Raw genomic sequence first — 12,170 nt, 5'->3', positions numbered from 1 at the left:
CTGTGCTTTTAATTTATTTAAATTAATTTAGATGTGTATTGGTCTGTGTGTAGTGGTTGTTTTTAGGAAAGCACATCATGCATCATATGTAGGAAATGAAATCCTTTATGCTGACGGCGTGAAAAAAAATGTAGTATCCTATGTCATGTCATGACATGTAATACTTCCTGCTAGTACCCTTAAACCTATGATTTATTGTCCTTTTTAATCATTTATATAGCGATACACTGACTCATTTTAGAGCCTGTAAATGAGCTTTCTCCAAGATCGAAAGAATAAAAATATATCTTGGATAAGGCATTCTTGAGTACTGTTGCATATTATGTTATAGACTAAGATAAGTAGTATTTAAACTCTGCGTAACCTATATCTCATAAAGTATTCTGCCTTCAATCCTGAATTTAGCTGAACAGAGCAGGCTCTACAGCAGGGGTAGCCAAACTCCGGCCCTCCAGCTGTGGTGGAACTGCAAATCCCATGAGGCATTGCAAGATTCTCACAGACATGACTCCCGGAGAGAGATGCATCATGGGATTTGTAGTTTCACCACAGCTGGAGGGCCGGAGTTTGGCTACCCCTGCTCCACAGTGACATCCAAACCCCAGCCCACCCATTGGCTTTTCACTTGTATTCTGCCCTTAGCACATACACACCACACTTGAGCTGGCCCCTCCAGTATAAAGAGTTCATACCAGTACCAATAACCATATTTTACACCAGCAGTGTGTCTTCATTTACCCCTCAATGACAAGTCCCCAGTGTATGTGCATTAACCCCATAGTGATTACTAACAAGGGTATGTGCAATACCCTTTCAATGACCATTGCCCGTGAAGGCATTAACCCCTTAATGCTCATAGTAGGGTTACTAAAGAATTATTGCAATATAATAATTGCTCTGAGTTCATTAAATGTATACAAATGACCATTTAGAAACTATGGAGAAGATGAGGATATTTTTCTGTGTACATTTTGATGTAAAGTTGAAAGGGGAAAAAGGTTCTTCCAAACACTGCTGTGATGCAGTGAAGGTGAATGCACCATTTCTGGCTGAGCACTGCGCTATAATGCACATCTGTCGGCAAGATGTGTTGGGAGTGCCATTCAGAATGAGTAGTACTGCGCCACAGCGATGAATGTAACATGCCTTGCCGCAATGCAATTGTGTAAATGGGCTCTAAAACTTCCACTTGGTCATTTTCTTGAGAGGCAGTTAAGGACGAAGCTGGAGAAAAAGATCTCCTCAAATAGTATTCTTTAAGAGTGCCCTATATTAACCAAGTTGACTATTACAGCTCTAATCCTTCCCTTCTTTATCAAAAACAAAATAAAAAGTTTGGGGAATTAGGGCAAGTTCACACGAGATGCAGTTATGATGCAGTCCCTTCAGTTTGCCAGCTGCATCAAAATCGCGTCACAAGGCTTTCCAATGGGATTTCTGGTGCTCTGTTCACACCAGTGCAGTCAGTTCCGATGGAGTCAGAAAAAAATCCTGCTCGCTACATTTTAGCTGCACCTGATCGCAGTGGAAGGCATCAAAACTTATCAAAAATGCATGCAAACTGGAACGCACTGGACTGCACCTGAAAGCCCATTTTAAGCCTAAAATATGTAAAAATCATGATAAAAACGCGGCAAAACATATTGCACTGCAGCTGCGCAGACAGACGCAGTTCTGTTGCAACCATGGTGTGAGATAGCCCTTCAAAAGGTTTGTGTAGTCTACAAACTGACAGTACTAAATAATAGGTTTATTTGGTGTAACTGAAACCAAATTGTAAATATCTGTTTCTGTGTACTCTGTTTTTATTATTTCAGACAGTTTATTGGAAAAAGTCATGCGTCTGTCTTTTCACCTATTAATCTTCTGCAGTATAACAGTATCTGTTCTCTCTCACAAAAAAAAATTCAGATACAATAAGAGCTCATCCTTGGGGCTCCATGCCTGGAGGATATTCTTTTGACTACTTTTGCTTACAAATGTTTGACCTTGACTTGGGATCTTAAAAGATGGGTTGCTCGAGGCATAAGGTCACACAGCTGTAAATAAATACTAAGTTTTCAAATGAGACTGAGCATGTTCTGTTGGTGTCAAATGCTGCTTGCTGTGTTTCCCACACCCATTGAATAGGTACACCGAGATGCCATAGAGGTGGGAAGCACTGAGAAAACAGGTGCCATTGTGTTCCTGAGCTTCTGTAATGTATGCAAATACAGTGTAGCTCCCAGTTTAGCTGAACTCAAAGCATATATAACAAAAAATCACTGATTCATTAAAAATCATTAAAAACATTTTAAATTTAGCTTGTGTACATATCCAAACTTGTGTTGACCTCAGACTCCAGTAATCAACAGCAACGCTGACCTTGTCAGAGGAATGACCAGCACTAAGGGCCAATTAGGCTTTGTTGCAGACAGTAAACATGCTGGTAAGAGGAGAAAGCAGAATTAGGACTCACGGGTGTGCCAATGCTACTTTATTGATCACTCGGCATACTTTGAAGTGTTTTGATGGACCAAGCAGTGTCGCCAGTGTCGTTGAGGTTCAGCACCTTGCTTTACTATATAGTAAAAAAATAGTGCTACAGGCTGTACAACTCTAGTTTTAAATGCATAAACACAAACCTACATTTTAATGAAAGCAACACTGAATCTTTTGGTCAGAGTTTGACAGGAACTTAATGGAATTTCTCCAGTGGGGTTACAAGCAAATGGAAGTACTTTAGTGCTAGTTTTTTTGGGGGGCTATTGATGTTTTTGTTGAAAAGATTTCACTCACTTCTGAAAAAAAGGTTTTGGTTGGAGTTGAGCCTTAATTTTTTATTTTTTGGTCTGTGTTTTTTCCTTAAGAGTTACAGTTGCCCAGAGATTGATGGTGGTCATGAGACAAAGTCAAAATCTCAAATCCCCCATCTTCCTTGTAAAGAGGGTACATCCTAAGACAAAATTTCTAACTAACATGAACATAAATATTTTTGTTGTTCCCAATAAAGATTTTTTACCCATTTACCTATTTTCCTCTCCTGCCCTTTTGTGAAAAAAGGTAAGTAATTGGATGGTTTATACAGATGAGGTCTTTATCCACAAAATGCAGTGAATGGGCAACCAAAATAACAGCTTCAAAGGTTTTAACATGTTTAATTAGGTACTTGGTAAAATACTTATTTTTTTTATTTTTTTAACTTTATTAGGATTATCTTAATTGTATATGTGATCAAAGAAGACTTTCCCTGGGATCAGAAGATCGATCTGCTCTGTTTGGAAATATAAGGGATATATACCATTTCAATAGGTAAGGTGATAGTTTCTTAAAACTAATAATGAAAGGGCAGCCAGAATACCTAGAAAAATGTTTTCTTAGTCATTGGCCAATAGACTGTATAATCTATTTTCCTTGAATAACCGCGTTGCAGTTGGCGCATTTCACAATAATTTCCTAATCATTTGTAATGGCACCCATGGATATCAGCTGCTTGTTGCAGATATATGTCAAAATTGCAGGTTTTCTACAACAGTAGTGCTGTCTGAAGGTTTAGATGAACACTGCAGATAACTGAAAGCCTATAAACGCTTTTTGCCTTATAAACGGTTTTTGCCTAATGCAGTATTATGCAAAAGGGGACACAATTACAGTAGATACATGCTCCAGTTTATATTTCTTAAGGTGTCATTGCTCCTCTATAGTAACGAGAGGAGCTGAAAGGTCCTTTGACATGAATGGAGTGTCATGTGTAGCACACCCGTAAATCTTTGCTTTAATAAATATGCGGGTACAACACCTACCTGAATATGGTGACCCAACACCTAGTAACAAAAGAATGGCAGTACAACAGACCCAGCCTGACTTTATTTTTGTCTGCTAAAATTGTAAAGAGGTTGGGTATGAAGACACAAATTCAGAATATACTGCTCTGCTATTGTATACCTAGACCGCATTCAAAGATAGTTTAGTAATGCTAATTACCAAGATGACTAAATAGTAACTGCTAACTAGTACTGACAACTTGAAAAGCACAGTCCACAATAAAACTCTTAACATCCAGGTGAGGCCCCTAATCCCCAATACTACCAGATGGAAATTTGTGAGTCCTGGTGGGGGGGCTGCCTTTCACTGTGAATACAAATGGAATACCCTGGAATGCTAGAAAGATTCAATGACAGGTTCAGCTTCTCCTGATCATTGGACTTTACTCCCTCAAATGAGAACAGAACCTTTTGGATCCTTACAGGCAGACAAATGGCAGTAGTATAATTCCTTATCAACTCAGCAACTGTTTAAATCATCTGGAGCAACACTTCTAGAGTAACAAGCCTTTGTGACAGGGAGACACAAACTGAGAATTGTCCAGCAGTTTAGAGACTCCCTAGTCCGTAAAGGTTATACCGCCCACAATTAAAAGTGGCGGCAGTCCCCGTTTGGTATGAAGGTTTATTAAAGGCAAGTGCTACCACAGGAATTCTGGAATTTTAGATTTGCAGCCACTGTATCTCAAGTTTAGATTTCAGCTTCCCTCCAATGGAACAGTTAGCAGAAATGGCTGGTATGCAGAAGCCCACAAATCTCTTGGGTGGATGGAATGGGGGATCAACAACTTAGTCTGGGTGAAATGCTTTTATCCTCACTTGAGATCTCTCCAGATGAGTGTGTAGACTGGGGGATCAACAACTTAGTCTGGGTGAAATGCTTTTATCCTCACTGGAGATCTCTCCAGATGAGTGTGTAGACTGCTGCTGCCACATAGCAAGTGAAAATGTCACTTTTTGCTACATGTGACATCCAAGTATAAAGCACGAAGCCAATACCATAGATAAGATGCTAATGTTGTAGGTGTGCAAAGTGCTAATGTTGCTTGTTGTAGTTCACTAGCCTAGTCTGAAATATCACACTGGGGTAAATATCTGCAAGTCTCACCTTGCTGTTAAGGTGGAGAGACACTGAAAGTTTATTGATGGGAAAAGCAATGGCAAATATAAAAGTCACCCTTTATCAGCTTGAACAGAGAGGGATTGAACCTTTAAAGATACGATCTTTGTGCATTCCATTTGCCATCTGAGAATTTCTCTTTGAGAAGGTAGATGAACCGTGCAAATATTGGCACCAATGTTGTGCAATATATTATCCATGCCTGTGTATCAGGCTGAGCCTTATATACTGGAAACCTGAATTTTAAGACATGGCACTGGAGCACATGAGGGTCAGAAAAATCATTTTCCGAATTTTGCCATTATGTTCTTATTAAGTACTTTCTAAACATCTAAACAGCTTCCAGTTAAGCTGGCCATACACCTATAGATTATCCACAGATTTTCTATGGTCAGATGGAAAAAGTGCAACAGATTCCTCCATCTACGCTAAACTGTGTGGATGGAGGAATCTCCCACTGGGCCAAGCTTCAGTATCTTGCTAGTCGGCCCCGCTGGCTGACAAAATATCTGAACAATTCGATTTGGATGCAGGCATTGCTCAGGTATTTTGAGAGCAAGCGAGGTCGACTAGCAAGATACTGAATCTTGGCCCAGTGGGTTATTCCTCCATCAACACAGTTAAGCGTAGATGGAGGAATCTTTTGCACTTTTTCCATCAGACCATAGAAAATCTGCAGACCATCTATAGGTGTAGGGCCAGCATAAGCTTAAAGTGCAATTGACATTTCTGTTTGCATATTTTACATACAAATTAAACAGTTAAAGCTATGGTCATAATTTTCTAACAATTTGTAATTTTTTTTTTTTTTTTTAGTGAACTTCTTCAAGACTTGGAAAATTGTGACAATGACCCTGTTGCCATAGCTGAATGCTTTGTGTCCAAGGTATGTAGAACCTCAACACAATAAAAAGTGCTAACCTTAGTTTACTGTTTCCAAATTTGTCAAAGTTTGGTATTTTAACTAATTATGAAATGAAACCTGCACAGCATCCTGTAGCAACAACTAATTACTAATTGACTACTACTACCCATTTTATTTATTTTGTTAAATGTATGCTCCTGAATGCTAGCTTTAGAAATGTGTGCTTCCTCCCTCTCTTATGATTGCTGTACTGAATAGCAAGTGTTATTTTTTCACATATATTATTGTTGTTGTTTCCTTTATGCAATCAGTAATTCCATATGCCCTTTTGAAGATATTTTTTGTTTCTTACTGAGCTCTATTTTCATGTGAAACGTTACTATGGTCCCTTCCCCTTTTCCTTATGGAAATATTTTCTTATTCTCTTATTCTTCTGATTTGACCTAAACACATTTTGGGGGTTTCATTCAATTATCCCAATGCAATTGCAATGTGTTCTACACTAAGCACCTTAGTGTGTTGTTCGGGCAGACTTCATATTTTTGTCCTTTTTTTTCAGTTTTGTCTACTCCACTTTTTATCGGGATTGATCATCTTTCTACCCTCTCCCTTTTTAGGGCTCTGGGGTACTTGAAATCCTCCTTTACAGATTTGGGTTCTTCAATTTTGCTCCTGTTTTTGTCATAGATCCCCAGGGATTAGAGATTTCCTTCTAAAGGTGCCCATACACTGCACGATTATCGTACGATAATCGTATGCGATCGGTTTTTCGTACGATAATCGGGCAGTGTGAACGGAGACGTGCGACCGTTTCTACTGTACGGTCGCACGTCTTCTGTCGAACCAGCATGTTCGAAAACCAGCCGGGAATCGTACGATTCTCGGCTGGTTAGAACGGTGCTGGGAAGACAAATGCCGAACGGGCCGGTGTGCGCACGCGCACACTGCCCGTTCAGCATTGCGGTCATCGGGAGCCCGCCCCTCAGGGGGGCGGGCTTGCGATGATCGAGAGTGCGATCTGCCTGTCCAAGATAGGCAGATCGTACGTTTTTTTTAATCCCTGTACAACCATCGCAAGACTAAAGTCTTGCGATGGTTGTAGAGTGTATGGCCACCTTTAGCCTTTCAGCTTCCTATGAATTCCTTAAATGGACATGTTTAGTTCATCCAAGTCTCCTTTCTCTAAAATTAAGGGTTAGGTGTATAAAGCTTGAATGTTTTTCCTTTATAATCCAAAATGGTTTTTGTTATTTTTTTCCCCTTCCTTAGCTAAGTGCCTACTTGTCCTAGGGCACCTTTTATTTTAGTGCTGTGTTGTTCCAGCTAACTTTAGTGTATCCTTTATTTTACTATTTTAGGCCCATTCCATTTTTGGTACAGATTCTCCTCTAAGATGGTGTTCTGCCTAGTCTGTAGCTCTGAGTTCTGTCTCCCAGCTCTCTCCTTAGGATTGTTTCTCCCTTATAAATGACTTCCTTCAATCTAGCCTATTTTAGAGGTACTGATTTTATATTTTTTGATTCCACATTGTTGGGTGTCAATTAATTTTACTCACCCCCATTTACTCCTTAATTTTTATAAAATCGCAGTAAAATTACAATAGAATTAGTACTCTATATACTTTTCATTATGAATGTTCTTGCCCTCAAGATTCTTAATTGGAAAAGCTGCATTTTTTTTTTATGCCAAAAAAAACATACATTATTCTCCGCAGCATAATCTTAGTTGCTCTTGTTCCCTTAAGGAGCTCCATTTTTCATGTTCTGTTCAGTGCTGTATCTAAGATAAAATGTATAGTATGTATATTTGAACAGTGCATATACTCGGCTAACAAGCAAAGCAGATTAAGTATTAAGGATTGCTTACATAAATTACAAAGACGCAGTACATTCTATTGTACCTCGTGTTACTGCACAACACATATATCTTTCTCTGGGCCTGCAATTCATATCTGTATGGTTTTTATTGAATGTGGGTCTATGTGGGAGGACAGCGTGTGAGACTAATGGGATTTGTTTAAAAAGAAACTGTATGCATTGTTCCATAATATGTGTTGTTCCACTCTGGTTCAGACTTATATGATTCAAATGTTATTTTCCATTTTAGGTTTGATTGGGCAATTCCAGTTATCCGAGTTAGGCCTTTTTTTTTTTTTTTTTTTTAGCTAATGCTGGATATGCACTATATAGTTTCATGGTGTTCTCAACCAGCTTTCAGCCACAAAGATTATCAAAAGTATTAATGGAACTTGTCACCAACAGTTTTGGTTACTAGAAATCATATTTTACAATGCTGACTGTTGTAAAATCAATTAATCCTTTTTTTCCCCCTCCAGAGTGAAGAGTTTCATATTTATACACAGTATTGCACAAATTACCCAAGGTAAGATTACTGAACACTGATAGTTTAGACAATATGTTAAACTTGTATGGATGGTACAAACAAGATTTTAAAGATAAACTCCAGGCAAAACATTAAACACCTATTTGATGTCTTGTGCTTTAGACACCTCTATCAGACAGCACAGCCAGTTTTGGTGTACATGCAGGGGGGAATGCACATGTACTTTTTTTCTTCCTGTGGCCAGGCTATTACTAAGAGCCATGCTCACAGTGAAGACACCTAGGTCTGAACATCTCGCTGTTATTCACCACTATGAAAACATCCACTGAGCAGTTCTTATCATTCTGGCTGTTGTTCCGGTCTGATAATCAGATTACTCCCCGTAAACTAATTAGTTCGGAGGAGCTGTGTAGAGTTACATTTCACATAGGGACCTTTTGGCTGTAGGTTTGTGTCAACAGCTTTTGGGCTGGTGTCAATAGCATCAGTGGGACATAAGTTGGAGAGCCTTCTGAGATCATTCAGGATTCATTGACAGGTTCATTTGACCTGCATTGACCTCCATCTGAACTGCATTTTATTGCTTAAATAAGGTTTTGCATTGCCAAAGACTTGTATAAAGTTCCCAAAAGCATGCCAACAGATCAGTAGGGAATGTTCCTAAATTTAGACAAAATTAGAGGGAGTAACTAGGTAATGGGAACACAAAAAGCACTTAATACGATACACTGCAAAGGTAAGCGCTATGTTACTAAGATTTTCTAGATTTCTGGCCAAAACCGCATAATCTGTTTTCAGTGGACACCTGTTATTTAGTTTTTAATAGCACTGGAAGGAGCTGTACAATAATAGTCTATGCTATTTTTGCAGGTCTGTGGCTGTATTAACAGAATGCATGAGAAACAAGATCCTTGCTAAGTTCTTCCGGGAAAGACAGGAGGCCCTCCAGCACTGCCTTCCATTAGGGTCCTACCTTTTGAAACCTGTTCAGAGGATCCTTAAGTACCACTTGTTACTGCATGTAAGTATTCCCAGGTGGATAGACTCTGGCTGAATTGACAGCACAAATGTGTTCTCCAAATCGTTTATAAAGGAACGGAAGCAAGAGTAGTTTGGCTGAAGATCAAATACTAGGTGTGGCTGGCAGTGAAAGTCATGGTCTTGAGTACATTAGCTTAATAAGGCTTTAATGACTTAAGACAAGTCATTGTTTACTTATTGTTACTGCTAATAATTAAGCAAATTTTGTTGCCTACAGTCTCTTAAAATAGCTGAACTTATTTTGTTTTTTAAAATCTTGTCATTCATGTACTGTACAAAAGAAGAACCCAGCGAATAGTAGCAAAGCAAAAATACGTGTTCAAGAACTAGGCTAAAAAATACATTTAAAAGGTCTAGAATACATGTAGTTTTACATATTCTGGGACAGAATACATTCTACGAATACTGTTGGGGTTAAGCTAAAATTTAAAAAAAGGTTATAAAGATAGCTAGAATCAGTGACATTTAAAAAATTTGATTTTTAGAGAGATATTTGCTGCACACAACAAATTTCCTGCTAGATTATGATTGTTTTCGCTCTTTTCAATTTGATTACCAGAGCGTTATTGTTATTTTTTGTTTTTTGCAGGTCAGATAGGCCTTTCATTTGTTAGTAAATTTGAATGTGGATATTAATTCCTTGGTTTTAATTGAAAATAAATAGTAAAATGAAATACAATTTAAAATACTTTTTTCTGTAATTTTTCCCAGTGCAGCAGTTAGTTACCAGTCAGTAGCCTGCTAGGAACTGGACTACAGGGGCGCCGGCAGTCTTCTCGGCAGTCCCGCTTCCTATCAGGGCCGCTTTACCCAATGGGCAACTGCTCAGGGCCCACTGTCACATCTAGGGCCCACATCCACAGCTTTCACTTAGTTCCTTGCGGCCGTAAGGAACTGTGCGTGCCTGAGATGCCTCTGCCTCCTATCCGATCACACTGCCTATCCACAGTGCAGCGGCGGAGTGTTCTCTTTGGTTCTGATGACAGAGCGGGAACTGAGCTGAGGAGAAGGAGACGGTGAGACAACACACGTCTGACAACTGGAAGCCTGCCAGAGATTTGTGAAAGACTCTCCTAACTTCAGCAGAGGAACTTCTGCCTTACTGTGTGTGGCCCTTAAATTAGTGAGCGACCCTGCATGCTGCTGATTGTTTGTATATGGCACTGAGGTTTAGCAATCATTTATATGAGAATACAAGTTACTATTCTTTACATTGCTGAGCAATCACAACAACGCTGCCCCAAATGCACCCATCCTTGTTGCTAAATGATGGCTCCCCCAGGGAATGGGTAAGTGGGCACTGCCAAATACCATTCAGTGGGATGCAAATCTTTTAATGTGGCTTAAAGGACAACATTAAAAATACACAATTCCTTTAAAGGCTCATTACACTTTTTTTGCAAAAAAAATTAATACATGGATGTTTTTTTCTTTTTGCAATATTGAGTACATTTATAATTTTTTTGCAAACATAGTGTTGTCTGTGAAGGTTTTTTGGTGCCCATAGACATTAAATATTTCAGCTGGATTGATTTTGATTGTTTGTTTTGATGCTTGTTTGATTTGATGCATGTGTGTTCTAATGTGTCTAGCTGGAAGCTTGCACTGGGAATTTACGTTAAGGGGTCAATGAAGGACAATCCACAATTGTTTTGAACTTCCAGTGTGTCCTGTAATAGGATTTTGTAGTTGAGGATCATTAGCATTTAGCTGTCAATGTATTAAAAGGCTGACTATTCTAAGCCAGTGGTACAACTGAAACATTTGTCATTATTGTGAAACATCATCTATTTTAAGCTCTAAATATATATCATTTTTCCATGAACTAGGAGATATCCAACCACCTGGACAAAGATACAGAAGGATATGATGTGGTACTTGATGCTATAGACACAATGCAGCGAGTTGCATGGCACATCAATGACATGAAGCGGAAACATGAACATGACATCCGGCTACAGGTCTGTTTTCACAACATTGTAATAGTGGAATTCCTACACATCAGTCTAAACCTATCTTATAATAAATAGATAAATACATATACTATGATTTAAATATAATAATGAAATGTGGTGCTGTTCAGACTGTGCAACTAATTCTCTAGCAGTTGTCCTCAATAGGTGACCTTCTGTAGTGGAATCCTATCCTATTCTATCCTATATATTAAAAGCTTATTTTGACTAAGGATTCTGCCAGTGTTTCTTGTTAGTGCTCCGTGCATAGAGTAGAGCCCAGATCAGCCCTGACCAGCTGCTCTCAACATATGGTGAGTGATAGCCCTGTCATGCTGATCACAGGATATGTGCGTTTCAATCCTTCCTCTGTGTGTTATAAAGAGAGATTATAACTTTCCTTTTCATTGCTGTAGCATTTTGTCCCTAGGAATTAATGTAGCAGGAAACCACATGTACCTCCTTAAATCCGACCTCTGCCCTGGCCTGCATGGCATCAACAAGGAGTCCTCTACATACACATTTTTCAGTTGCAGCTAGCAGTGCCCAAACCCTGTGACATAGTTAGTCAGTCAGGTTTAAAAAGAATAGTGATATTCTTTTATCATAAATGTCTATATCCCCATCACATGTTTCCTTCACAAGAAACTTTGACCTCTGCGGTCTCTAAGGCCCCATTCACACCTAGGCGTATTGTAATATGCGCGTCTGTCGCACGTTTTTTTACCGCGATTCGCGGTAAAAAAGTCACGCGACCCCAAAGGCTACTTGGCAGTATCCAAATGGAAAACGCCCTACAAAACGGCCCAAAGTAGTCCCAGGGCCTTTTCAGGTGTGGGCCGTTTTGTAGGGCGTTAGGGACGGGCGGAAATACGCCTGGGTGGGAACGAGGGCATTGACTACAATGCTATTTATTTTTTTGACCGTTTTGTAGAGCGTTCGTCGAGCATAGGACGCGCTACAAAACGTTCAGGTGTGAACGCAGCCTAAATGCCCAGTCCAGTGTCAGAACTACATTCTGTGCCCCCCTTCCCCCTGCCCCCCCC

The 12,170-nt window shown here is 39.4% G+C and overlaps 1 protein-coding gene across 1 annotated transcript in view; it reads left to right on the top strand.

Moving 5' to 3' along the window:
• The window catches only part of PLEKHG1 (pleckstrin homology and RhoGEF domain containing G1), a 52,565-nt gene that overhangs the window by 17,833 nt on the left and 22,562 nt on the right, over positions 1 to 12,170 (top strand). Inside the window, exons 2-6 of the mRNA XM_018567581.1 lie at positions 3,191 to 3,291; positions 5,740 to 5,809; positions 8,124 to 8,170; positions 9,002 to 9,152; positions 11,002 to 11,133. Of these exons, the coding sequence (XP_018423083.1) occupies positions 3,191 to 3,291; positions 5,740 to 5,809; positions 8,124 to 8,170; positions 9,002 to 9,152; positions 11,002 to 11,133 (501 nt within the window). The remainder of the gene's footprint in view (positions 1 to 3,190; positions 3,292 to 5,739; positions 5,810 to 8,123; positions 8,171 to 9,001; positions 9,153 to 11,001; positions 11,134 to 12,170) is intronic.

The sequence above is a fragment of the Nanorana parkeri genome, unplaced genomic scaffold (assembly GCF_000935625.1).
Source record: "Nanorana parkeri isolate BGI_ZX_2015 unplaced genomic scaffold, ASM93562v1 scaffold1067, whole genome shotgun sequence".
Lineage (NCBI taxonomy): Eukaryota > Metazoa > Chordata > Amphibia > Anura > Dicroglossidae > Nanorana > Nanorana parkeri.
This window is presented reverse-complemented; position numbering and strand designations above follow the sequence as displayed.